The following is a 25,900-nucleotide window of genomic DNA, read 5'->3' on the forward strand; positions in this document are numbered from 1 at the left end:
GGGAAATAATATATCTTTTAAATAATTAATCAGCCAATTCGGATGTACGTAATTCGAAATTACACGGCACAAGAGAAAAAAAAATTATAAAGTCTATCCAAATAACATATAAATAAGATATTTAGTTGGAACTAGGTATCTAGCTGTATTATTGATTGAAGGACAGCGCTAATTTTTATTTATTATATGATTTCTCATGTTAAATTTGTATGTCTTGCACAAAATTCAATAAATTCTACACCTACTAAAAGAAATATATACATATTATAACATTCTATTTACTACTGCCATATAATTAAAAGTCTATTCAAACACAAAAACAATAAAAAATTTATTCGAAAAACTTCGCTACGTTCAATGAAATTGTAAATAGCAATCTTTCAAAACATAATCATAAATGCATAAATCATGAGTTGCGATATCGGCCATTCCTTCCCTCGTGTTCACTGATTATTCCTAAAACGCTTTAATTGTTTGATCGGACATAACAACACGCAATAAATGTAGATGTCGCCGATAATGTTACATACATGTCGCAGTGAAAGCGCAAAAACCGTAAGATTATAATCTAACTCGCGATCGTAATCTAATTTGCTCGCAATTTGACGCGTTATTTTTAAATCCAACTAATATTATAAATAAGCATGTTCGTGAGGATGTATGTATGTGTATGTATATTTGTTACAAAAACTACTGAACCGATTGCAATGAAATTTAGTTAGTAGATAGCTGGACAACTGGAATAACACATAGGCAAATTTTTATCCCGATATTCCAACGGGATAGAGACAACGCGGGTGAAACCTCGGGGCGCAGCTAGTAAGATATTTAGGCTTTTGATATAGATACAAGAAAATTTTATTTGATTACAGTTGCGTTAAATATATAGATTATATACAAATGGTATTTTAAGAGGTCTGCTTTTCGGGGATCTTTTCTACTCACATTCGGTGACCTTCTCATACTCTTCCCGCGGTATTTCCCGGTACGCAATGGCCAGCGTCCGCAAGCCCTTGTTGGCGAAAGCGTTTATATCCCTATCCGTTTCCTCTATAAGCACTGAATCCTTGCAAATTGGGAACACTGATGTTTCAGCGCCCTTACAGAATAGCCATATCTGAAATGCAGTAAATGATTCGTATGAAAATATATACACTTTATTGGTTATTATGATATGTCAACGTTGGTGAAGAAGATTCTTAACCATGTAATCCACATGAATGTTTTTAAGAAATTAGTGAACAGAATTATTTAGAAGTATTCTTAGAAGGCCCGATGGTAAATAAAAATCGATTATTTCTTTAAATATGTATTGGTGTGTGCTTTCAGATAAGATTAAGTTCAGTGTGTTTAAATGCCAAAGAAGTTCGAATTTTTTCAAAGATTAATCACAACAATATACTACCACTTTGCCCTCAATATGGCAACTAGTATATTATTATATTATCTGTGGAATGGTAATGGACACCTTTTCATATATTTATTTATGTGTAAACTACACAAACAGGGCGGGAAATTTAATATAATCGTTACTAATTATGTGACATATATTTTCTTTCAAACGTTAGGACCTAAGTCATGAGTATAAATAGTCGCTAATTAATGTTTATCTATGACCATTAAACGTTATCTATAATATTGTGAATTTATATTTTAACATCGTGTTGGTCCTTGATAATATCGTTATTTGAAACTAACAAGAGAATTTAAAACGAATTATAAAGTAAAATGCCAATGTCTTAGTATCAAAACTTATTTTTACGTATGCTTGATAAATTTTCGAGAAAAAAAATATTGCGTTAATTGGAGTGTTAGATAAGTGTTAGTGATACACAGAGCATGTTATCAGACGGGCAGACAGATTCCAACAGTAAATTCCTGTGCAGATTTACTATCGGCATCTAATCTTAACCAACGTCAATCATAGCGAACCAAGGGCAGTACCTTCCCTCCCTTATCTCTCACGATCACGGACATACGCTTCCTCTCCGACGAGAACTCGATGGAATGCAATCTCTCATACATTTCCGTGTCCTCTCCGACCTTCAGCACCAAATTGTTCCCCTCCTCACCGAGGAAGGTCACCCTGAATCGATCAGCCGCTTCGACGAGCGCCTTCTCGTCAGGACTGCTGCCTTGGTAATCCATCTTGCTTCCGTTTTCGTTTATAATTGCGTTCCAAGTCACGCTGTCGATGACTGTTCTATTGCCGTGTGTCTTCGTTATTTTCTTGCGTCGAAAGAAATTCATTAGTTGCATATTTCCGGTCCCTGAGAGTCGGGCGCTCAGTTTCTTTATGTCCTCGTTCGATACTTGCACGGAATGGCACAGAGCGATGATTGTGAAGAAAAATTTAATGTCTGTCTGGAATAGAAAAGTCACTTAAGGATAGTGCTAATAACTATTTTTTAGAGAAACATTTTTAAGAATTGTTCTTTCATTCTAAAATAGGTCTTATATGAGAGTGCATTGGTATGATTTTGTTCTGCAGTGGAAAAATCATTAAGTGATTGTGATATTAAATCGAAAATAGTGCAAAAAGTAAATATTTGATAGCGCTCGCTTATCAACTGATAAGCATCGAAAGATGATTTTTGTGTTTGTTTAAAAACGTGGACTGTATTAAATAACATGTGATTTGTAATTGGCATTGAAGTGATATATAATTATTTATTTGAATAATCAGTGATTATGCATCGTAAAGGCTCAAAAAATACATGTTGAAGTAGCATTTTATTCGGAAAATCTTTCCTTTCCTTTTCCTTATAGACGATAAGTCTTTAAATATTATAAACATGAAATATTATGCATAAAATTTGTTACAGATAGTAGTATAGTGGTATAGATATATAGATAGAATATAGTCTCACTCAGCACTTTTTAGCAGGGTACCCCGCAGGTGTTACCTAGAGATCTTCAGCAGATAGTTCATACACAAAAAATATGTGTAAAAAACACACTTTCAAATTATTAGAATTCAAATTATCGAGGTAGGACATAAAAATACTAATGAGGCATATGTAAGGCGACACGAAAAAAAATAGAGCATATAAAATATGATTATTATACCAGCTGACCCGGCAAATGCTGTTCTGCCTTACTCTTATCATTTAGGGGTATGAAGTATAGATGTTAGCCGATTCTTAGACCTACCCGATGTGCACATGAATTCGTTCAGGATAATCGGTGCAGCCGTTTCGAAGTAGCATTTAACATGAGAATTCTATTATATTCTATTCTATAGAGATAGAAAAGAGATAATTGAGATTTTAGACCATCCTGTTGCATTGGGTGAACCGTAATATATAATAAAATATGTGAAGTTCACAAATCTATTCAGATATCACCGTCAAACGGCACTTCCATCTAAATCTCCCACTGACCTGAAGTGTATCCACCGGCTCCTCCAACCTCCCCGTATCATACAGCCTTCCCTCCTTCTCCTCATACATCCTTCCCCTGATCGAGCACGCTTTGAACGCCATCAAGTTCTTGGTAAGAGTACCAGTCTTATCGGAGAAGAGAACTTCCACCTGTCCCAACTCCTCGTTAAGGTCGGATGTGTTGGCAACAGCTGGTCTGCCTGTTTCTTCGCAGCGCAGATCTTCGTCCCAACCTATGAATAGGGCGCCTGTGGAAAAGATGCTATTGTTAGGTCTTATGGCCAGGAAAATGGTATAAGATGAAGGTATAGATAGGTAAAAGGGAAATTAATATAGGTCTAGTGAGATAATCAAATAATTATATTATATTCTTTAATATGAACCCTTTTAATTGATCTCCGAATGCTATTTAACTAATTTTAATGAGTATAATAAAAATTAATTTACTTGTACTTTATATTCATATTTTCAATTCATAAATTTAGAAACCCATAAATTTAGCCCACTAATATGTCTTTCCATAGAAAATAACACACCAATGCTTGTACAATGTGAACCAAAATCCACTTACCAATGAACTTATACAATTCAATCGTCACGTACAACGACATTGGTATAATGTAGTAATACAATAACAGGAACGAGAACAAGTCCTGTAAAACTCCACTCCAACTGAGTGGAAAACTCGTTTCAAAGCCGAAATACGCGAGCCTCTCCGGATTCCACTTTTCCAGTAATATCTTGGCCACTAAAGACCCGGTCATTTCGAATATAAGAATGTATATGAGCAGAACTATGAAGGAGTTCACTGCCAGTTCGCTGGATGAGAATTTGTTGCTCGCGTATTTGGAATTGAGCGCTAGTTTTGTTTCTTCTCCTGCAAGTAACGTGATTATACTTTGAGAAATGTCGCATTTCAACTATATAGTTTGAATTTAATACATGTTTTATGTATTGTGCATTTTTGATGCAGAATACTTAAAGCGCTAAAAAGACAAGACCATATAAAAATTGTTATCAATCGAATGTTCACAAAATGCTCCAAGCAAAGGTCAGCTTGAAGTCTCAAATTGTCATACATTTTGGTTTAAAGAAATAAAGATTTTCTACAGATTACATAATATATACTTTTTTTAATCAGAACATTTTGCAACAATTATTGGCCCTATTTCCCTTTAAGTTTTCTTCCAATATGCGCTAAAATCTCACCAGTATACACAGCGCATCCAATAGCCCATTCAGTGTTCTTCACCCGAGAGCCTCTCAGCATGATATTATCGGTGTTTAGGAGCATGCTGTCCTGTCCAGGTATTTCTATGCGTCCATAGAACGTATATAGATCAGCTACTGGAGTTGGCACTTCAATGCGAATGCCTTGTGGAATTACGTCTGTGTAGTTGGTAAATCAATAAGATAATTTTAGTACAAGTCATCGTCTCATCATCGTCGATTCATCAAAAATATATATTTGAGAAACGTCTTCTGAATGGAATAAGAAAAATCGTGAGAATCGTATAAAAGCTCGTATTCATGGTAAACGTTGGTATAGCTGTTGCTATGACAAATCAAAATGTTCCGGAGTTGCTTTCAGCATGTTGCCAGCAACATATTATACCAGAAGTATTCTCTTCAGTCATCAACAATGTCGGTCAACTAGTACAATTTTTTGCCATGAATACTTATATACATGGCACAAAATTGTACTAGCTTTAATTATATCCAGGTCACGATAAATGGTATACATTTTAATATTAAATATTTAATTAAATTTCGATTAAGCATAGCGAGATACGATAGCAATAAATATTATGCTTGTATTCGAAATTATATCGTTAGATGTTAATTAATTGAAAACGTATAAAATCCAACAATAGAAGACTCATTTTTTTAAATTTCGATCTTGGTTTGGCTTAGTTATTGCCAAATTGAGCAGAAAAAAGGGAGAAATTCATGTGAAGAATTAAAAAATAATTTTCTTTACAACGGTTATCTTATACGCAGTCAAAACAACTTTAAACTATAGAATTTACTATCTGGAACTCAATTTTTGTCGAATTTTTATCTGATCACTGACCTGCTGTAAACCCGACCAAAGGTCCAGGGACCCTCAGAGTTTTCAAGTTAGTCTCCCCATCCAAGTTAGCCGTGGTCACATAGCACTTGCCCTTCTCCCCAGAGGAACACAACAGCACCAAGTCCGCTGGTACCTCCCGACCTCGCTTCACTCTCACCAGAGTGCCGGGTGCGATAGAGGAGTTTCGAACCTCCTTCATCACCCCTTTGTGGACGATTTCCACTGGTAAAAAATTCCATGCGTTATTGGACGATTTTTCCTACTAATATCGTTAGAAAGTTTGTGAGGCACGATGGATGCTTGCTGCTCTTTCACTCAATAACAGCTAATCGGATGTGAATAAGAGAGAGGGATATTTGAAAATTGATACAGAGATAGATTATAGTTTGGATTAGCGAAAACGATAACCTGCAGTTGCAAAACCTGAACTGAATTATTTTATTGATATTATTCTATACGTCATTTCAATTAAAGGAATGAACTCCAGAATATAACCAACTGAATGTACCTTTATTTTGGCATCATAAAAATTATCTTATAAATTTCTGATAAAATCTCGTACAATCAAATATAAAATCTTAATTTGAGATATGTAACGTAATATATGAATATGAATTTCCGTAATCATTATTATTGACTTTGTATAATTTATATTAATTTATAAATTAGTTCTATGTATAACATTAATCAATTTATAAATTAACTCAATATCCAAGTTTTCACGATAAAAATCGTTTTTGTTATAACGTTGATTTGATGCCATATTTCGCATGAAATTATTACAGAAAAATGCATCTAATTCACAAATTAAAATAGTCTCTTTCGTACAATACAAACATAAAATCGTCATGTTATACGAAACACCATAATTATCTAGAGCACATTAAGTCATGACAACTGCAAGTTCAATCAACGATAACTAAATTAAGTGCTTTATAAACGTGGTACACGCTGTATCGTTACCATATCATTGTTATCTACGTCAATATGCGATTTGCAATTGTTTTCACTTTTGACTTTTTCAAATTGATTCGTTTTTAGTCCTTTATTCACTCTATATACAGTGACAAGTAAAAGTTATTAGAAACTAGCTGCGGTTTCACCCGCATCCATTTATCCCGTAGGAATATCGGGATATAATATTGCCTATATGTTATTCCATTTGTCCAGCTATCTAGGTACCAAATTTCATTACAATCGGTTCAGTAGTTTTTGCGTGAAAGAGCAACAAACACACACATCCTTGCAAACTTTCGCATTTATAATATTAGTAGGATGATGGGAACTACGAGAGACTGTTTAAACAGAAATTTTATATTTGATTATAATGTTCATGTGATACAAAATATTTTTTTGTACCAAAAAGCTCACTGACATTCCAGGGTACCACTCCAGACTACTAAAATTTAACCAAATGTGAAATAACAACAATTTCCTATGAAATACAAAAAGAATCACGTCAACCGAATATACATTAACGAAGTTATCGAAAAAAAATTAACAAATAAAATACATTCGAACCGAGAATCTGCTTCATTTTTGGGAACGACTTCGGTTGAAAATAAATTCGGCTACTAAATGAACAATAATATAAGGAATATTTACTCATGAAGCATTTTGTTTGCTATAGCTATCACGGGGTGCGGTTTCCATATATACAAAAGTACTCTATGGGTGTGGTGAAGGATATTTGTCGAGTACCTATATCTAGCAATTCTTTGACAAACAGAAGAATGAATGAATCATCATTTTTTGGACTATATAAGTGCAATAATCATACGAATCATGAATAATGGAAGTGCGGGTTTTTTATCAATAAATATTTTTATCGTGCCTTGAAGAGGAAATATCAGAATATAAAATGTTATCTGAGCATTGTATTGAATCATACATATGTAATCTGATATAGTGAGCAATGAAATTATAAGCTTTAAGATGATAGAGCGAGAAATCGAAATCAAGGAATCATAGTAAAAATAATATTTAATTTTAAAGCATTTTTTTAATTATTCCTCAATTATTCCCATGCACTATATAAAAACAAATTACAAGAGACTACCCCATAAGTATCCATTTTATAGACATGTCCAAAAGCAGATAATAAACACAGATAAAATAACACTGTATAATAATGTTTTTCATTGAAGCTATACGTACATGTTTCTATGTGTGTTTTATTTTTATTTTTTTGCAGTTAACAGGCGTATTCTAATACTTCAATAAACAAGGTGCATATGAGAACTCACCTATTTGATTATTGACTTTATTGTCCGCTCTATGCCGCAGCCAATCCTCGTACCCTTGCTTCACGGCTGTCACGAAAACCATAAAGGTCAGAGGTGCTATACTCGTAAAGGGCGACACTGGACTATCTGGGGAATGCCACTTAGTTATATAACAATTTTTTTATATCAGCTTTTAATAGCGAAGTCTGTAGCGCAAATTCTACAAAAAAAAAGACAATATTTAAGAACGTTTTTTTAACGAGTTAATTTCTTAACAAAGGTGTAATCCTCCGGCTCCCCCATTCACCGAACGAAACACAGCTGAATGCTATTTCACGCCGGTCTTTTGTGGGGGTGTGGTACTTAAACGGTGCGAGCTGGCCCAATTCGTACCGAAGCGTGCTCGACTACCACATACAATATAAGCTGCGTCCCGCGGTTTCTCCTCTGTTATGACTTTTTGTTGAAATCCCAATGTTCCCATGGAAATATAGGATAAAAGTAGCCTCAATCATTACTTATTACATAAGTATTGTGTGTCAAAATCTGTCTAGCCGTTTCAAAAATTAGACGCCACAAACATATAGACAAACAAAAATTGTAAAAAAATGTGATTTGGTACAGAGCATGTCTGTACATATAGTAAAAGCGGTTATTTCAATATTACAAACAGACGTATCTATTGACTTAGAAAAAAACAAAATAAATTACAGCCAAAAATAGACCACAATACTCACCAATGACAACAGAGATAACTGTCACGATCAGGAAGTAGAAATTAACGATCCTCCTCAATTGCTCCGAAAGGTTCTTGGGCAGGAACGTGAGTAGTGTATACTTGGAGGTGCGTATCTTGTTGTGCTTCCGCTTGGTCCCGTCCACCACGCCCACCTCTATCAAACGGGTGCTCGTGCTCGCCGATACTTTGTTCGTCTGTTGGTACGTTTTACATAATAGAGGTGTTAGTTATGCGAACGTGGATTTGATATCGTAACATTTCCACCGATTTCGGAAATAGGGTTTTATCAATCCATATGTATATCTTTTTTGGCTTTGTTATCTCGGAACTTTCAATGGAATGAAACGATTTTGGTGATTGTTATTTATTTACGAAACTGCTGTTCTTCGATCAACAATTACAATGTGATGTGGCGTCGAAAATGTTGGCTCGAAAAATAAGAGCGCACTTGAGAAGTGAGCTCTTATTTCGAATCGTGTTTTTGTGACGAAAAACATTTTAGCGATTTTCTATTTTATAACCAAGTAAATGATAAGCTTTTAATTAGGTGTCAACTGTCGAATCGAAAACGATTCTCTCCGTTTGACTGAAAACAATAGCAGCAGACAATTTTTGTGAATTTGAATATTTTGCCTTGTTTTGTATGTTAGTTATTATTGATGTTCGAAGCTGTGACAATATTTTTTATACAAAGATGAAGTTACTAATAGATCGAATTTTAAGAGCATCTACAGACGGTACAAGATACACAGTATTATAAATGCTATTTTTTTCTCTTTCTACTCATTTATATATTATATATTAATATCGTATTTATAATCAATTTTTTATATGGTGAATGTTTAAATATAGCGATAATATATTACATATTATGGCTATGATTAATTTTATTACTACCTGCATAAAATGTTGTATGAATCATGAACCAAAAGCATAGTCAAAAAAAATGCATATAAAAGTTAGAGCGATCAAGTATTGCACGTGGAGTAGTTTTGACCTAGAATGTATCGATTAAAGTTAATCAAAACCATTATAAATTAACTTTAAGGATATATCCTAGATAAATACTTAATGACCATTGAAAAAGTTGTATGAAACATATATTCTCATCTTTTTTATTAGCTTTTATAAACCCCCTGATTAAATGTTTTTGACACAAAAAAAAAATAAAAACGAATATGCTAAGTGTTCCAGTACCAGGTACCGTACAGTACCCAGGTCGTAGAGTATGGTTTAAGAAAATATTTAGTTTTAACCACAGAAACATAGAACATACGCTAGGGAGTGGTTGTGGTCAAAAATTATCGTTCAAATTATGATAGGATTCGTAAAAACCTGGTAAAAAATCATTTAGGAAGCGTTTTTAGGAACGTCGTACAAAAATGAAATGTGACGCAAGAATCAGTTAAATTGTAAACTCGATGAGATCAGTGAAGCGGGATTTTCGCAAAACGTTTGGATATTTATTAAATTCTGATAAGATAGCATACGATACCCACTAAACTTGAAAATTATCAGCATCGCTTTATGTACAAATTGGTTTCCACGAATCCTAAGATTTAACGTCAATCCAAAATAGTAGGTATGTTTTTTTTTTTCACTGAATCAATGTTGATAAATGTTTTCTACTTTCTGTTTTTAAAAGAAATATACATAGATTTTGTTCCACACTTTCGGTTTATAGTGTTTAAGGACCCATACAATAAAAAAAAAACAAATACTTACATGAATGTTTTAAGCTTACGTTTACTTAATATTTTAGGGTTAGATAGTTAAACGTTTAAAATTCCCTTTTCCTACATGATGCACAACAAAATAACAAATTAATTTGGGGATGGAATGTATGTTACTTAACAAAAGTCCTAAATGTGATGCACCTTCAATTAACATCCTTGTAATTATGAGATCCTACTTAATATTATAAATGCGAAAGTTTGTTGCTCTTTCACGCAAGAAACTAGTGAACCGGTTGCAATGAAATTTGGTACGTAGATAGCTGGACAACTGAAATAACATACAGACAAATTTTTATCCCGATTTTCCTACGGGATACGGACTACCGCGGGTGAAACCGCGGAGCGCAGCTAGTATTTTATAAATATAAACTAAATAAATCTACAAATAATATGAGTTAAAAAAAACTCATATAAAAAACATAATTTTACTATCATGTTGACCACATTATTAAACTTAAAATTTGTGCCAATGTATGAAAGGTGGGGTACGCGCGTGCCGCACTGCAGCGAGATGAATGGGGTAGATGAAACAAAAAATACCCTCATGTGTGCGCCCGTTCCTCGGAACTCATTGTACACTACAGTATATAACACTACACTACGGTATATATTAGGTAGTTCGATAAAATAGTGCAGGCCGAGTAATGTCAACCGCGTCACCGCCGTGAGAGTGGCCACATGTGTCGCCCGACCGCTTACCGTCTTGTGTTATTTCACCTGAATTTTTTATAATATATAAAAATACGTGAAGACAAAGAATTTATCAAACCTGCGCTAAATAAAGACCGATACATTCAGCACCCTGAATAGAAAGGGTACATAAGAATCCTGCAATATATATTGAATCTGTATACTTCATCGTGGCTGCGATAGCAGTGCCATATGGCTTTATTACCAAGAATTTATTAGCGGGTGAAATTAGACTAATTGAGGTTGAAAGGGGAATTTAGACAATTAGTGAAACTGACTAATTGTACAGTGCGGTGTACACTATAATTAATGTACAAACAAAAGGGTTAATAGCAATATTTAAATGTTATACAGGTCGATTTAACCCAATAATAAGCGATATCTCCCATTTAATCCCGAATATAGGATTATACTTAAGGTGACAAGCAAACTGGGGAAAATATTAAAAACGTTACGGCGCATATCCTGCATTGCAATTGACAACACTATAACACAGTCGATCGTGTTCTCACGGAATCATTTGTTGGCGAACATATGTTTTCTTTATTATTGACTCAGATAGATTTCATGGTGATACCTAGGTGTTTATATTTTTTATGCGGAAATGATTAAACAGTTAGTCTGATTCACATTGTTCAAAGAAAATTATGCTGATTTTATTAAACGATACATAAAAACATTAATCATTATGAAAGTTATATAAAGTACAATAAAATTAAAAATATTTTTTTTTATATTTTGCCTGGGAAGAAGAAAAACAGTTTTCTTTGCCCAACTACGAGGCAGTGTTGATTTTTCATCTACGATTGTAATAAGTGTCTATGCAATGATGACTGTTAAAAAATAGTGATCTGATTACAAAGATTAATCTTTGTTTAATGATCTGAATGAAAGAGTTTATCGTTATATAAACAATATAAAAGTATGTACTTTCATGTAATTTATTAGACAATTAACGTACGCAATTTACCTAATTGGTGACCATTATAGATGTTTTGGAAAATGCGTTTGTCGTGGTTGAATGATTTTATGTGTAAAATAAAATACTAACACTTTTGGACACTAAATACTAGTTGCCGCATTATTTTAAAGAAATTACTATGTGAATCAGATGTTTTACGTTGGTAAAAAAATAGTCCAAATCGCTCAACTCTGAGCATCCAAACTATCTCAAATATAAAGATTTATATGGACATATAATTAAACAGTAACCAGACGATTTTCTGTACAGCGAATATTAAAAAAAATGCCATGCAATATGGACGTGTTTTCCCTAACCATGGTTAGTAAGTTTTTTTTCTGATTGTATGTGCTTCAATCAGCGCAAAAACCACTGAGTAGATTTTGCCAGTGTTACTTGGTGTATCAGACCAATATTACAATCAACTTATTAGTAACATTTGGGAGGAGGGAGGATTATTGAAATGAGAATTACATAGGAGATAAGGCTATTCATGTCGAGACCACGCTCGCTGTACACCTTTTCAAATGACAGAATAGATTTGTAATTAATATCTTATGTTATCAATCTTTCATATTTAATATCCGCTGCTAGGGAGTTAGGGAAAATACCAATCCACCTTACCCTTCATCTGACGCAGTCGAGTAGAGGGTAATTATATTTACGAGTATCTTTTTATAGCAAGCACATACATTTTTTATAACTTTAGCATAGCTAATAAGATCAACATTAGTTTAAAGATTACACACGAGATAGTATTTTTTATGTTCATTTATTAATGACTAGCTGTTCGCACCGGCTTCGCTCGTGGTACATATATAGCACTAGCTGCGCCCCGCGGTTTCACCCGTGTAAGTCCGTAACAAAACAAATTTAAATGGGACACGGGCGGCATCTCCTTTGCTTATTCTTTTTTGAAACTAGCGGTCCGCCCCGGCTTAGCCTGTGGTACATATATAGCCTATAGCCTTCCTCAATAAATGGGTTAACTAACACTGAAATAATTTTTCAAATTCAAACAAAACAAACAAACAAACTCTTCAACTTTATAATATTATATATTTGAAATAAAAAAAGAATCTGCAAAATTGATTCACCCAGTCAAAGTACTGAGGTAACAAGCTCCAAAAATAGTACAGAGGCTCTAGTGTAAAAAAAGTGGTAAGATATTTCATTAAAATCGTTTGAGTGGTTCTGGCGTGAAAAATACGTGAAATAAATTAAAAGTCCTACATCCCTACTTCCTTACTAATACCTATTATAAATACAAAATAACTCCGTCTGCGATAAATTAATATGTTATCATTACATCATATCATTGATCAGGAAGTATTGCATTTAGACATACTTTTATTATTTTTGAATTTATAACTCAGCTTTCAGCTTTAGTGCGTATTAAAATATCTTATACGTAATAATACACCGTAAATTTATAGTTTTCGTATTCCTCGTATTTGCATTTGTGGCAAATATGACTTAATATGAAATGTTGGAACTCAGATATTAATATTTTCATAGCTACAAGAGACATGACTGAGTATGTCATAAGGTTTTAATTTTTTATTCGATATAGTTTTACCTCTGAAGGACGTATCCTCGACGTCCACGCGTAATAAAAAAATAATCAATTGGTATTGTATAAGCTAGGATATGACTTCACTATTTTTAACAATGGACGTATTGAAGTGTTCTCATTCGAAACAAGAAGCCGAGTTAAGATTATTCAGATACGAGACTTTATCGTTTTCGCGATATCGAACTGCCCTCAAATCTGTCCGTTTCTGACATATCTCTCATGTATTTGGAACTAGTTTGATGCTAAGTTAGGAGGTAGGGTAAGGTCAAATTCACTTGGTCGTGGCTATCTATGCAAGATTCAAAAATCATTCAAAAAATACAAAAAAAATGTTTCACAGCAAGTATCGGAGCAATCGGGCTGAATTTGGCTTTTTTTATGTCATAGCGGGCAGCTGAGCTGGTGGTTCGCCTGATGGTAAGCGATCACCACCGCCAATGAACATTCGCATGGGCTCAGACTTCTGCGAATGCGCTGCCCGCTTTTAAGGGGAAAGAGATAAGCATAGGATGACTGGACAAAAGGAATGGACTTGGAAGGGTGAGGAAAAGGAAATGAGCCTCCGGATTCCTCACACACCCTACGAAATACAATAGCTATTATTTCACATCGGTGTTTAGTGGGGGTGTGGTACTTCCCCGGTGCGAGCTGGCCCAATAAGTGTGAGAGTGATGTAAGAGGAAGGTTTATACGTTTTTTGTTAAGGCACTAGGAAGATTCTTACGGCGAAAGACGTATCAGGGTGAAGCCGGGGCGGACAGCTACTACATAATATAATCTATTGCTTCAAAATTGAAATCATACATAGCCTGTAATGTTACGTTCTAATCTAATCACCCGCTAATAAATATACTGTAAATATTATAGATATAGCTTTGTGATTGAAAGTTTAACAAATACTTGTAACCTCAGCCTTCAAATATGGAATTTATAGTTTGTGTTTCAATTTGCAATATTAGGTACCTTTCATTATTTTTTTAGAACTGGGAGTTATTTCTGATAGGTTTCAAGATTAATACATTGGGCAAAAAAAATGAAAAGAATACGTTTGGGATTGTCGGACAATTCATACATTTTTTGAGACAATTTTTTTAATCAAACAAGTATATTATTATTTAACAATTATTTTCGGCGAGCGCGAGATCGTTTGAATTTAGCCAAGAATTTTCTTAAAATGTTTTTAAATACCCATTTTTTTACAGTATTTATATGAGGAAAATAGTAAACCATTTTAATATAAGGAAAATTGTCAACAAAATATGAATAAAGAGAGCAGAGCAGGGCAGTGCCGGCCAAACAGGCTTGTAGTTTTTTTATTATTATTATTTACTAGCTGCGCCCCGCGGTTTCACCCGCGTAAGTCCGTATCCCGTAGGAATATCGGGATAAAAGTTGCCTATATGTTATTCAGTTGTCCAGCTGTCTACGTACCAAATTTCATTGCAATCGGTTGAGTAGTTTTTGTGTGAAAGAGCAACAAACACACAGACATCCTTACAAACTTTTGCATTTATAATATTAGTAGGATAGGATAATCTTGCCTTCCAGGTCCGTTTTGTTCAATACGTAATCTTTGGAGGTAGGTATCAAAGATTTCGAATTGAAGATTCTTGTTTGATTTTACGTGAGTATTATTTTACAGATACGGAATTTAACTGCGTTTAAAATCCGTTATAATATATATAATCTCCTTAAATTCTAAGTGTATTTATAAGTTTCTTTTTATATGTTTATGCAAGGAAAAATGCGTAAATACTTACAATATTATATTATATCTTCTGATGTTAAAATCCATTGTAAATTAGTGTTCTAAATAAACCTATTAAATATAACAATACAATACTGAACCTATTAAAGGTATTAATTGCTACCAAAAGAGATTAACGGAACATAAATTAAATTTTATCTTGGGTGACATAAAAATAAAAACTACCTGTTATCGATTTTATTCAAGTTGGAAAGAAGCCAAAATGATCCTTATTACAGACACATATGAATTGATATCAATTAGAAGTAGAAGTTCATTAACAAACCAGTTTTGTTGAAAACTCAAAACATTTGGATTCAAATAATTTGACTCGACTTTAGGTGGGTATGTGAAATAAAGAATAGAAAGTATTCATACAAATTATTTAATACAAAACTAATAATAACGTCTAAAGACTTCTTAGCGTCGTTCCTACCCAAAAAAATATAAAAAATATTTGGTACCACTTACGCGCCAAAAGAAAAACAGTACTTGAAAGCATGATAACAAGCATTCCCACAGACGATTGAAAAAATTTCTCACAGATACACAATCCTTCATTATAAAGCACAACACTTTACATATTTAAAAAAAAAAAAACACAGATAATGTAACCTGTAAATACGACAATGGATGACTGACTGAACATAAACTATCTTATCAATACAATAATATGATATCAATAAAAACGTCGCACCTCGCGTTTAGATTAGCCTAGACCTTACTTTTTTTTGCTTATCACACGGCTGAGCTTTATGAAAAAAGATTATTATTTCACACATGCATTGATCAGGTGAACGAGAATTATTTGACACAATATATAATGAGCCTGCAGAAATAGTTAAAAAAAACTCCATATTCATAAATGGAATTATAACGAAATAACAAAAAAAAATCAAGGTTTGGCGCAGTTTATATTGATCACATAGCGTCACAGAAAATCAGTTTGCTGCTACGAAGTTAAAAATAGGGAGTTGGGAAGATTAAGGCACTTGAATTAAAAATTTATTGACTGATACAGTATTTATATTTTCTGATGTTTTGCTAGTAAAGCCTTCTTCACATCATAAGACTTTTTCAACTTAAAACTAACTTGATATTCAAATTGGGTGCATATTATATGTACTTACGAAATCTATAAAACTATTTACCAAGCATTCTTTACAACTATTTATTACATTATTATGAGGTAATCAGAAAAATCATTTTTTAAGATATTTCAAAATCCTGTCATACTCACCTCTTTTTAGTCTATCATTAAATCCATTTCATAGCCCATACTCCAATGGCAAATCTATATTCAATAATGGCATTATAAGTCCAAGAAATGTTACAATTATGTTCTTGGATTCCTTTAAATTGGCCAACAGTGTCTGTGTATGACAGGGGTGCATAATAAAATAGGGCTTGTTTAATACAGGATGCTCTTGCTGAGTGACTACCGAGTAGAAGTCTTGCTTTCTTATTCTGGAAAAAAATTTCACAATGAACTCAAGAATGGAGCAACTAGTTGATAACAATGTTATGGGATTAGAAATAATTTTACATACAAAATATTGAATAGACAAAAAATTATCAAGAAGCGGGATTAAATACATCTTTTGGGTGAAAACACCCAACTTCCCGGCCACCATTGATCCCACATCAGTAATCAAATTTCTTCTATTCTTCCAGAGTAATATGCCTATGGGGATAAAGAAGCAAGTTTGTATTTAACCTTTTTTTTCAATTTAGAAGAGCTTGCCATTGTACAGTCAGACAAACAACCAGATTCTTTGCCGATCATAACATAAAAAAATCATACTGGTGGTTTATTTCTGTTATGTTTATTTTTTAGCAACCACAGAGACAAAAAGAAATAACAGTTACTCAATAATGAATAATTTCATATCAAATAATTTATGATACTCACTCAATAAAAGACAATTGCCTAATATCTTCTAAAGATAAAAAAGATCCTGATGGATCCCAAATATTAAAACTAAATGATGGTACACCATAGCTTAAATTGTAAAATATTACAAACTCGGCTTTAAGAAGCGGAAGATTTCTGTTATTGTTTTGTATAAATGTTTCCTTTTTCAAGTAACTTTTATGAATCTCTATATTTTCGTGGAGTTTCCATTTGTCTTTTATTTTGTCTGATATTGTCATAAATTTTATCGCTGCTGTTAGAAACTTTTCTGGACTTATAAGTTGTTCATCCATTTCTACTTTAGTTTAAATAAATTATCTATATTATATTCGTTTGAAGTTGTGGACTTCAGTGAGAGTGTTGCCATCTTTATTTTCAAAAAAGAGCACTCGGAACTCTACAAAGAGATAGAAAGGAGTGAACAATATTAAAGGCATTAAATAATTCAATAAATATCAAATTGTAGTCAGAACGCTAAAATTGCGTTTAATTAATTGAAATATAATTCCGTAATATAATTTTCTGAGTCCGAGTATTTTGACTGGGTGATTAGTACTTCAGTGGCCAATCAGAATGCTCTTCGTAAAAATTTGACACGGTAAAAACATGAAAAATTACGAAATCAGCCTTATTTACAGACAATTACTAAAATGCGAAATAGAGCTAGATTGCCCTTTTGGGGCTATTGGGTTTAAAAGAGGGTTCAGTCAAAGAGCAAAAGGCTCGATTCTGCCCGAAAAGGGCTAATGTAAACAAGGTAAGGCAACACTGTTGAGTGGACATGATTTTTTTTTTTATATATTTAATTCAATTCAATTCTATTTTATTTTATGAATGGCAGTGCTGTGTTGCCACAATTTTGCCATTTATATATTTATGTTATTAAGTTTGAACTATTTGCCAGTGTCAAAGTCATTATATCTCAACTACTTGTCAATGTAAGTTTTTAAAATGTAGAGAAACAGAAATTTTACACAACAATGTATCTGGACGCAGCCCTATTCAATATAAAACACTAAATAACGCTGATATATTTAAAGCAATAAAAACTATACCTCCAAAATTAAAAAAATATTAAAAAAGGTTTAGTTTTATAGCATTGAAATCCTACTAATCCTACTTCCTACTCCTATTCCTACTACTTATCCTACTAATATTATAGATGCGAAAGTTTGTAAGGATGTGTGTGTGTTTGTTGCTCTTTACGCAAAAACTACTAAACCGATTGCAATCAAATTTGGTAGATAGCTGGACAACTGTAATGACACGTAGGTCAATTTTTATCCCCATATTCCTACGGGATGTGGACTTACGCGGGTGAAACCGCGGAGCGTATACATTCGATAAAGTTGTAAATTGTAAGCGTCAAGTTGACGTGCAATTTCTTGACACTTCAAATGTAGTAACTAGTTCTTAATCTGTGCTTCAAATGAAGAATGAAGATGAATATTGCCATATTGGTAAGGGTTCTCAGTTTCAGGTTTCGTAAACTTGCGATAATAATAAAGAAATTGCAATTTACATCTTAAACGGCAATTTCAAATAATTGAATGAAATGAGGGAACAAAATATTAAAGACAAACATTTACGTTAATTTTTAAGTATGTGAAGAAGATAAATGAAAAGAATTGGTAGTTAATAAAAATTATGTACTAGAAACTCTGACTGCAGTGTCGCCTGTCGTTCAAAAGTGGAAGACGTACGTATTTTATAATCATAAAACTAAATAAGTTGTTATCTTCTCTGTATCTGTTTTCGTATAACAAACAGGTACCGTAGTAATCAAATCGCTATCAGTATATTATTATTTTAATGAAGTTCACTTCTTATACATTACTTAGTTTAATTTATTCAATACCTCCGATAACAAATTTAGTTTACTTGCGAGTTGTTGTAAAGCGAAAACGTGTTTGGAGTTCGATCGAGGTAATTTTACAGAATGCAGTTATTTTAAAAATAATTGTAGTAATTATTTTAATGTTCAGTACTTTTTCCTGTATGCAGTGATTTGTTAGGTTTATTACTTTGTTGTTATAATTTTAATTTAAGAAAAGTTACTAATATTCTAATTGTAAAACACTTTATCCGTAGTTTACATATAGAACAGCATCATTTAAAAATATATTTTATTAACAAAATTTATGTTTTATCAATTGATATGATGGTCAGCTAATTTTGAAATAATAAGAGATAGAATTTTATGGCAAATCTTTTTCTTCATTGTTGTTATTTTTTTCAAGAATAATAATTTTATTTCAGTGTTAGAAATGGATACATTGAAAAAGAATTGGTTCACTGAAGTATGTGAGATGTGGCCTGGTGGCACTTTTTCTTTTGAAGTAAAAGAAGTTCTTCATAAAGAGAAGTCTATGTATCAAGATATCTTAGTCCTGGACACAACAAGCTTTGGCAAGGTCCTTGTTTTGGATGGAATCATTCAGTGCACACAGAAAGATGAATTTTCATATCAGGTGAATATTAAGTTTTGTATACCAAGCCTTGTTCATATAATGACAATATTTGTCCTTCCAAAGTATCCTATCCTAGGGCCTACTCTAAACTTAAAATAAGCAATATATTCAAAAAGTTGTATTTGAAGATGTTAAGTTTCATCTATATCTATATATATAAAATTCTCGTGTCACAGTTTTCGTTGCCATACTCCTCCGAAACGGCTTGACCGATTCCTCTGAAATTTGGTAAGCATATTGGGTAGGTCTGAGAATCGGCCAACATCTATTTTTTATCCCGATATTCCTACGGGATGCGGACTTACGCGGGTGAAACCGCGGGGCGCAGCTAGTAGTATATAAAAAGACCTACTATTATCTAAATACATATCCTCTATTTTAATCAGTTTATGAGTGAAACAAATATGCTTAAATTTAATTTTTAGTTTTATAACATTGAGATGCTTTATAAATGAGAATGTTTTTCTATTATATTCAACATTTCTCAACAAATATACTGTTATAGGAAATGATAGCGTTCCTGCCACTCTGCTGCCACAAGAATCCTGAAAAGGTCCTCATTGTCGGTGGAGGAGATGGCGGTGTTGCGAGAGAGGTGGCAAAACACCCAAAAGTTAAGGAAATTGTTCAGGTAAATATAATCACTAGAGTATAAAACAAACCTTCCCACTGTCTGATCCTCTTGGTTATTCTTTGCTTCTTAGTTTTTTTTGCAGTTTAATTTTTTTTGTAAAAAGTTTTTGTTTTTATTTCATTGCATATATAATTTTTTGTTTCTTAATATAAACTGAGCATTAAAATCTGCAAGCTTAAACTAAATCAACCCATTTTTCCCACACTTAGTAAAATGTTATTTTTCCAAATTAACATGGAAATTTAAGGAAAAAATTATTTAAATTGGAGATAAACTTCTCTTTTTTTTTTGAAATTTATCATACTACTTAACTAGCAAATACACACATTAATAGAATGTAGGGATTATTATATTTTATCAAGTATTTAAAAAACTGAAAAATTGTTTGGTAGTAGAAGAATAATAACTTATTTTATTTGTATATATTTTATATAATTAATTGCAATTTGTATTAAAAAAAATTAAATCGATTCTTATAGTGTTTTGAAGCAGACATAAAATTTTCGTCATACTTAGTTTCTATGGTGATTTAAGAAATTAAAATTTTTATTTAAACCCAGAAAAAAAAACATCAATATGTTTTATGTATATAATTCTTTTTTTTTTACCAGTTTTTTCAGTGGATTTATTTTATAATTAATGCATTACAATCAAAATATTCAATACTACTACTATAAGATATATTATATGTGGCTATTTTTATTTTTTGACAAAGTAGTCAAATTAAGTTTTTTCAATGTTTGCAATGCTTTCGCATACATCACTTCCCAAAGTATTATTGAATAAAAGTTTTTTTTTTAATAAAAACATCTGAACTTAAACTAGCCATTAAATATAGACTTGGTTAATGCAATACAACTATACTCTTATACTGTCTTCAAACAGAACATTGTGATGTGGTTCTTATCATAACTAGGAGAGATAAAATTATTTCAAATGAAGGTTAAATAAGTTTCCAACAAATAAATGGGCATTGCCTCACCACAAAGATTGGAGTGTAACATTTTTATCTTATCTACGGTCTAAGGGCACATTACATGTGCATTATTATTTTTTGAATAATTTATTTTTAATATAATCAATTTTGAGAAAATAACTAGAATATATTTTATGAACAGAAATCTCTTTTAGACTTATTTTGTCACTAGCGGTCCGACCCGGCTTCGCCTGTGTTACAGATATAGCCTATAACCTTTTTCAAATCGGACCAGTGACCCTGAGATTAGTGCGTACAAACAAAAAAACTCTTCAGCTTTATAATATTAGCATAGATATCTTTATTTATTGCATATTAAAATTTTAAATTATTTTTTATCTACGATTTCAGGTAGAAATTGATGAAAAAGTAATTGAGGTGTCCAAAAAATATCTTCCATCTATGGCAGTGGGATTTGAGAGCGAAAAGTTAAAATTACACGTCTGCGATGGCTTTGAATTTATGAAAAATCATAGTCGAGAATTTGACGTCATTATTACAGACAGCAGTGACCCTGTAGGTCCAGCTGTCAGTTTGTTCCAAGAGAATTACTTTTCGCTGATGAAAAGTGCTTTAAAACCGAACGGAGTTGTGTGTTCACAAGCTGGTACTTTTTGGTACAGCATGGATTTAGTCTCGAGCACATTAAACATTTGTAAAAATCTATTTCCTAAAGCAGCCTATGCGTGGACCTCTGTCCCGACGTATCCCTCCGGGCAAATTGGGTTTGTGATTGGTTCACTCGACCCTGACGTACAATTTGACAAGCCCGCCATTACGTTTTCCCGCCAAGAGGAGTTGTCTATGAATCTTAGGTACTATAATAGTGACATACATAAGGCTGCGTTCGTTCTTCCCACTTTTGTGAAAAATCAATTACATATCTAATTATACATCTCATTTTGAATTTTGTACTTAGATGTGCATTTATATTATCCTAAGCATAATATCATGTCTACAGTAAAAACTAGATAAGTGTTATTTTTTGAGGGTTTTACATGAATACTCACGAAAGATCTAAATTATGTTAATGACATTCCATTTACATTCCTGTTTTTTTTTTTATATTAAGTGTAAATTGTATTAAATCTTCTAAGCAATATGCTGCTGTAATAAGTTTGCTCAAATACATTACTGTTACAAATGTTTTGATTGTTGTTACATATATTTATAAATGTTATATCAGGTACATTAAATTTTATTTTTTATATTAGGTTGTTTCTTTTATTACTCGCACAAGCTGTATATATATTGGTGAACTTTGTTGTAACTTTTTAGACAAAGGCAAATTAAAATAGTAAACCCTTATCGCCAACAAGATTTTCTTGCTCAATAAGAAAGAGAAAGAAGAAAATTAAACAACACAATTATTTAGTTTTGCTATTTATTCACTATTTGAATGATCTTCTTTTGTTGCTTTAGAAACAACACCTTTGTCAATTGCATCCTTTATCGCTGCAAAAACTGTTCCAGATCTAAATTTCTTAAATATTTTATCACCATGAAAAGCGTGGTTGTGTGCTGCTATCCTGTAATATGATAATTGTATGGAACAACTTAGAAAATATTAATTATGTGCTATTATTTAAAAACAATATCTCACTCCAGACTCGGATAGAACAAATTCTAATATAATTTGAATAGTCATCAGATTATTAACTACTGTATATATAGTGTCAGATTGGTGAGGTAGATTGGTTCAGTAGTTTGGGCTGTGCCTTTATAGATTAGTCGTTATACTTGTATATTAAGATATTAATTATAGGAATTTCAGATTAAAATTAAATCACTTTACCTTTGTACAACAACATCGCCTTTTGTAAAAATCAACGCAGGACATTTTCTGTTATTCAAATAGTCCACGCAGCGCCACTGTCGCGAATTATCTTTATTCGTGTGTTTTAAATAATACATAAAGTTATTAAGTATCATTTGCAAAGATCCACGATTTGATACAGTGTAGTGTAGTGTTGGTATGCCTGAAAGTTTTATCAGCGTATAGGCTTTATTTAGAATAATTATTTAAACAAAAACCGTCATTTTTGGCAGAACTACACCAAATTTAACGGCAAAAACCAGCTTTCAAATAAAAAATTATAAAAATCAGTTCAAAGTTATGAGAACACAAACGCAAATAAATAAAAAAATACAGTCGAATGTTAACCTCCTCCTTTTTTTGAAGTTGGTTGAAAATGAATAACAGACTTTATGCAATCACAGAATATGATTCACAAAAAAAATTACATACCTCAATGACATGCATTGTAACTAATCAGAAAGAGGTAAAAAAATAATGAGTAATGGTCCAGTTAAAAACAAAAAAAACATACGGGCACGTTTTCCGCAACTCGACGTCAAGCGCCTATTGTGCGTAATGGTTCAGTTATTGAATGTTATAAAAATACTTACATAGGCTTGTGTCTTGGTTACTAATATCTGACCCAGTTTTGATCTTAGCAAAATCACTTGCATTTTTGTACAAATCATTGCTGGAAAAAAAATTATAACACTACAATAATATATATTTAAGAACAAATTATAACTATTGTGCTATGCAAGTCCCACCCAAAAAATATTGAATCTAATCATGAAAATATTATGAAAATGTACGAGGTTGTTTCATTGACATAAACACATACTGAAATAATGTTCAAATGTACCATCACAGTTATAGAATTCTGAAAATTGAATTAATAATTATCAAGGTAAATAAGTTATCCCCTCAAGTATTCGATTAGGTGATCTGAATTTGAGATAGTTGATGTGATCAAAGCAGAGTGTAGTTATCTAACGGCTATTCAATTGTTTAAAAGAAATATGGACACTTACAGTTCCAGATCTTCATTAATTACTTCTGTTTGACTATCGTCCAATGTCATGAAACATTCTGACTCAATTTTACTATGATGTGTTGAATCTAATGTATCTGTACATTGTTCATTACTTGTTGGAACTGAGTTTACAATGTTCTGTAAGAAAGTTTTATTACAAGCAACTTTGTAGTATACTAGCTTTTCCCCTTAGTTTTGCCCATGATGTATATGATTTCATATATTGTGAAGTCTTCTTCTATATTATAACTTTCATATTTACACTATCATAAAATAGTAATATGAAAATTTATTTCAGTGATTATCTAACACAAACAGAATCTATCAAATCAGGTTTGATGAGATTAGCATGTTCAAACAACCTCAGTTTTATATCATAAGCATAGACAGCGAAAAAAAGGTGGCATCAATGCAGTAGGTGCAGTCCAAAGCAGTTTGACACAGGAGTCATAAATATGTTTCTTTTTTGTAATTTTTGTTATATCATGTTGTTTTTTCATAAAGTATTTTTTTATAATAATGATACATAAGTGAAGTCCCGTGTCCCCTACTGGGGTATGGGGCAGATGATATACATCAGCTGTTTCACTGATCGATTTTCTTTATGGACAAGTAGGTGATCAGCCTGGTTCTGTGTCCTGCCAGACTGAGACATTTTTTTTTATTGTCCCCTCCGGGAATCGAACCCAGAACCCCTCGGTTCTACGCTCACGCGTTTACCACTGTACCAAGGAGGCGTCAATAATGATAATTAAATTGATGCTCTTTTCTTGCAGTAAAAGATCTTAACCACCTAGCTCAGATAGCACAATATGTTAAGCTTTAATAACAAATGCTTGATTAAAAAATCTAATCCCATTACCACATCTTGTAATCCCTTTATATGTAGGTCTTTAGCAGCAACTATAAATTCACTTATATTCTCAAAATGCACATAAACTTCTCCAGTATAGACATATTCCAGTATAGAGCTTAATGTAGCATAACTAATTTTCTGAAATAATGAACAAAGAAATGTTAATGACAATGACATAATAAAAAAATAATAAATACAAGAAATTATGTCTATAAATAATTAATAGTATATTTTGATCATTAGAATTATGATATTAATAGAATCAAATTCCCAGGTAAATTTAATATTATCATCAGGAATGTAAGTTAGAAAGAAACTGAACTCTAAATTTTTTTATGAAAACTCACATTTAAAAATATGACTGGATGTTCACATTTTGTTGATGAGATAATTTCCTTCAGGTATGGACTAGCCAGGGCCATTATTACCTTGTGTACTTTGACATAGTGTCCATCGGCTGCCAATGTCATATCAACAAATTCTTCATTCTTACAAAATTAAGGAATGGTATAGAAATTGTACACTAAAGATTAAAAGTATGTAGATTTGTTGAAATGCTATGTACTAATAAATTGATTAAGAAATTTAAGATAGTGAATCATTTTTATTTTCATTTTAACATTCGAATATTCAAACATTTTATATATAATAAAGAGGAAAGAATATATTTAACATTGAGTATATTAATGTACAATTATTTAATCGTTGATGAAGAACTAAATTAATTAAATATATACCTGCTGTAAAGAACTCAAACCATTAGAAATAGCACTCAAATGTTCACTCCAGGATAGGGAGTATCGTGGATTTTTGGTCATGATTGTGTTTAATATTAAAATAGTAAAATCGCTTATTAAAAATACGTTTGTTTACATTCACCAGTACCACTCAGTATGAATTACGAAAGGTAACAATAAAACATGACAGTGACATTGATGATTGTCATTCATTGGTAGCACAGATTAAGAACTATTTACTACGCAAACAATTAAAATCATCAAAGTTCAACAATTTTTTTTTCTTATTTGATTTCTTATATATCATTCTATATAAAATATATACAAATTCACAGAAGTAAGAGACACA

At 32.2% G+C, this 25,900-nt stretch overlaps 4 protein-coding genes across 8 annotated transcripts in view; 1 reads left to right on the forward strand and 3 right to left on the reverse strand.

Moving 5' to 3' along the window:
* The window catches only part of LOC119834283 (probable phospholipid-transporting ATPase IF), a 16,763-nt gene extending 7,845 nt beyond the window's left edge, over positions 1 to 8,918 (reverse strand). The window contains exons 1-9 of the mRNA XM_038358619.1: positions 8,823 to 8,918; positions 8,420 to 8,615; positions 7,704 to 7,829; positions 5,458 to 5,679; positions 4,593 to 4,772; positions 3,955 to 4,260; positions 3,384 to 3,631; positions 1,945 to 2,364; positions 946 to 1,117 (exon numbers count right to left, since the gene is read on the reverse strand). Coding sequence (XP_038214547.1) covers positions 946 to 1,117; positions 1,945 to 2,364; positions 3,384 to 3,631; positions 3,955 to 4,260; positions 4,593 to 4,772; positions 5,458 to 5,679; positions 7,704 to 7,829; positions 8,420 to 8,615; positions 8,823 to 8,918 — 1,966 coding nt within the window. The remainder of the gene's footprint in view (positions 1 to 945; positions 1,118 to 1,944; positions 2,365 to 3,383; positions 3,632 to 3,954; positions 4,261 to 4,592; positions 4,773 to 5,457; positions 5,680 to 7,703; positions 7,830 to 8,419; positions 8,616 to 8,822) is intronic.
* Positions 8,520 to 17,364, reverse strand: LOC119834652 (ubiquitin-like-conjugating enzyme ATG10). Of its 2 annotated transcripts, XM_038359078.1 has the most exons (3): positions 17,044 to 17,364; positions 16,372 to 16,598; positions 8,520 to 8,615 (listed from the first exon to the last, which is right to left on the reverse strand). In XM_038359078.1, exons 1-2 carry the CDS (start codon positions 17,337 to 17,339, stop codon positions 16,400 to 16,402), a joined length of 495 nt encoding a protein of 164 aa, XP_038215006.1. In that variant the 5' UTR covers positions 17,340 to 17,364; the 3' UTR covers positions 8,520 to 8,615; positions 16,372 to 16,399. The 2 variants fall into 2 exon arrangements, with proteins under 2 accessions (XP_038215006.1, XP_038215005.1); XM_038359077.1 differs by lacking the exon at positions 8,520 to 8,615 and having other exon boundaries at positions 15,158 to 16,598.
* Positions 17,365 to 18,590: 1,226 nt separating this feature from the next.
* LOC119834522 (spermidine synthase) lies at positions 18,591 to 22,337 on the forward strand. 3 transcript variants are annotated; one of them, XM_038358910.1, is made up of 4 exons: positions 18,591 to 18,745; positions 19,306 to 19,517; positions 20,023 to 20,148; positions 21,479 to 22,337. In XM_038358910.1, exons 2-4 carry the CDS (start codon positions 19,314 to 19,316, stop codon positions 22,013 to 22,015), a joined length of 867 nt encoding a protein of 288 aa, XP_038214838.1. In that variant the 5' UTR covers positions 18,591 to 18,745; positions 19,306 to 19,313; the 3' UTR covers positions 22,016 to 22,337. The 3 variants fall into 3 exon arrangements, with proteins under 3 accessions (XP_038214838.1, XP_038214837.1, XP_038214839.1); XM_038358909.1 differs by having other exon boundaries at positions 18,702 to 18,972; XM_038358911.1 differs by having other exon boundaries at positions 18,703 to 18,816.
* Positions 22,338 to 22,494: 157 nt separating this feature from the next.
* LOC119834409 (protein bric-a-brac 1-like) lies at positions 22,495 to 25,733 on the reverse strand. Of its 2 annotated transcripts, none has more exons than XM_038358764.1 (7): positions 25,552 to 25,733; positions 25,162 to 25,302; positions 24,821 to 24,952; positions 23,957 to 24,096; positions 23,537 to 23,616; positions 22,923 to 23,106; positions 22,495 to 22,656 (listed from the first exon to the last, which is right to left on the reverse strand). In XM_038358764.1, exons 1-7 carry the CDS (start codon positions 25,630 to 25,632, stop codon positions 22,512 to 22,514), a joined length of 903 nt encoding a protein of 300 aa, XP_038214692.1. In that variant the 5' UTR covers positions 25,633 to 25,733; the 3' UTR covers positions 22,495 to 22,511. The 2 variants fall into 2 exon arrangements, with proteins under 2 accessions (XP_038214692.1, XP_038214693.1); XM_038358765.1 differs by having other exon boundaries at positions 25,162 to 25,271; positions 25,552 to 25,694.
* Between the last annotated feature and the right edge of the window lie 167 nt (positions 25,734 to 25,900).

The sequence above is a fragment of the Zerene cesonia genome, chromosome 19 (assembly GCF_012273895.1).
Source record: "Zerene cesonia ecotype Mississippi chromosome 19, Zerene_cesonia_1.1, whole genome shotgun sequence".
NCBI lineage: Eukaryota > Metazoa > Arthropoda > Insecta > Lepidoptera > Pieridae > Zerene > Zerene cesonia.

Coding starts and splice junctions, on each gene's coding strand:
- LOC119834652 (XM_038359078.1), bottom strand. CDS start 17,339: ATGGATGAACAACTTATAAGTCCAGAAAAGTTTCTAACAGCAGCGATA. Junction 16,599..17,043: donor AGGCAATTGTCTTTTATTGA/GTGAGTATCATA, acceptor ATTTTTTTCCAG/AATAAGAAAGCAAGACTTCT.
- LOC119834522 (XM_038358910.1), top strand. CDS start 19,314: ATGGATACATTGAAAAAGAATTGGTTCACTGAAGTATGTGAGATGTGG. Junction 19,518..20,022: donor AAGATGAATTTTCATATCAG/GTGAATATTAAG, acceptor ATACTGTTATAG/GAAATGATAGCGTTCCTGCC. Junction 20,149..21,478: donor AAGTTAAGGAAATTGTTCAG/GTAAATATAATC, acceptor CTACGATTTCAG/GTAGAAATTGATGAAAAAGT.
- LOC119834409 (XM_038358764.1), bottom strand. CDS start 25,632: ATGACCAAAAATCCACGATACTCCCTATCCTGGAGTGAACATTTGAGT. Junction 25,303..25,551: donor GTTTGAGTTCTTTACAGCAG/GTATATATTTAA, acceptor TAATTTTGTAAG/AATGAAGAATTTGTTGATAT. Junction 23,107..23,536: donor TAACCAAGACACAAGCCTAT/GTAAGTATTTTT, acceptor TAAAACTTTCAG/GCATACCAACACTACACTAC.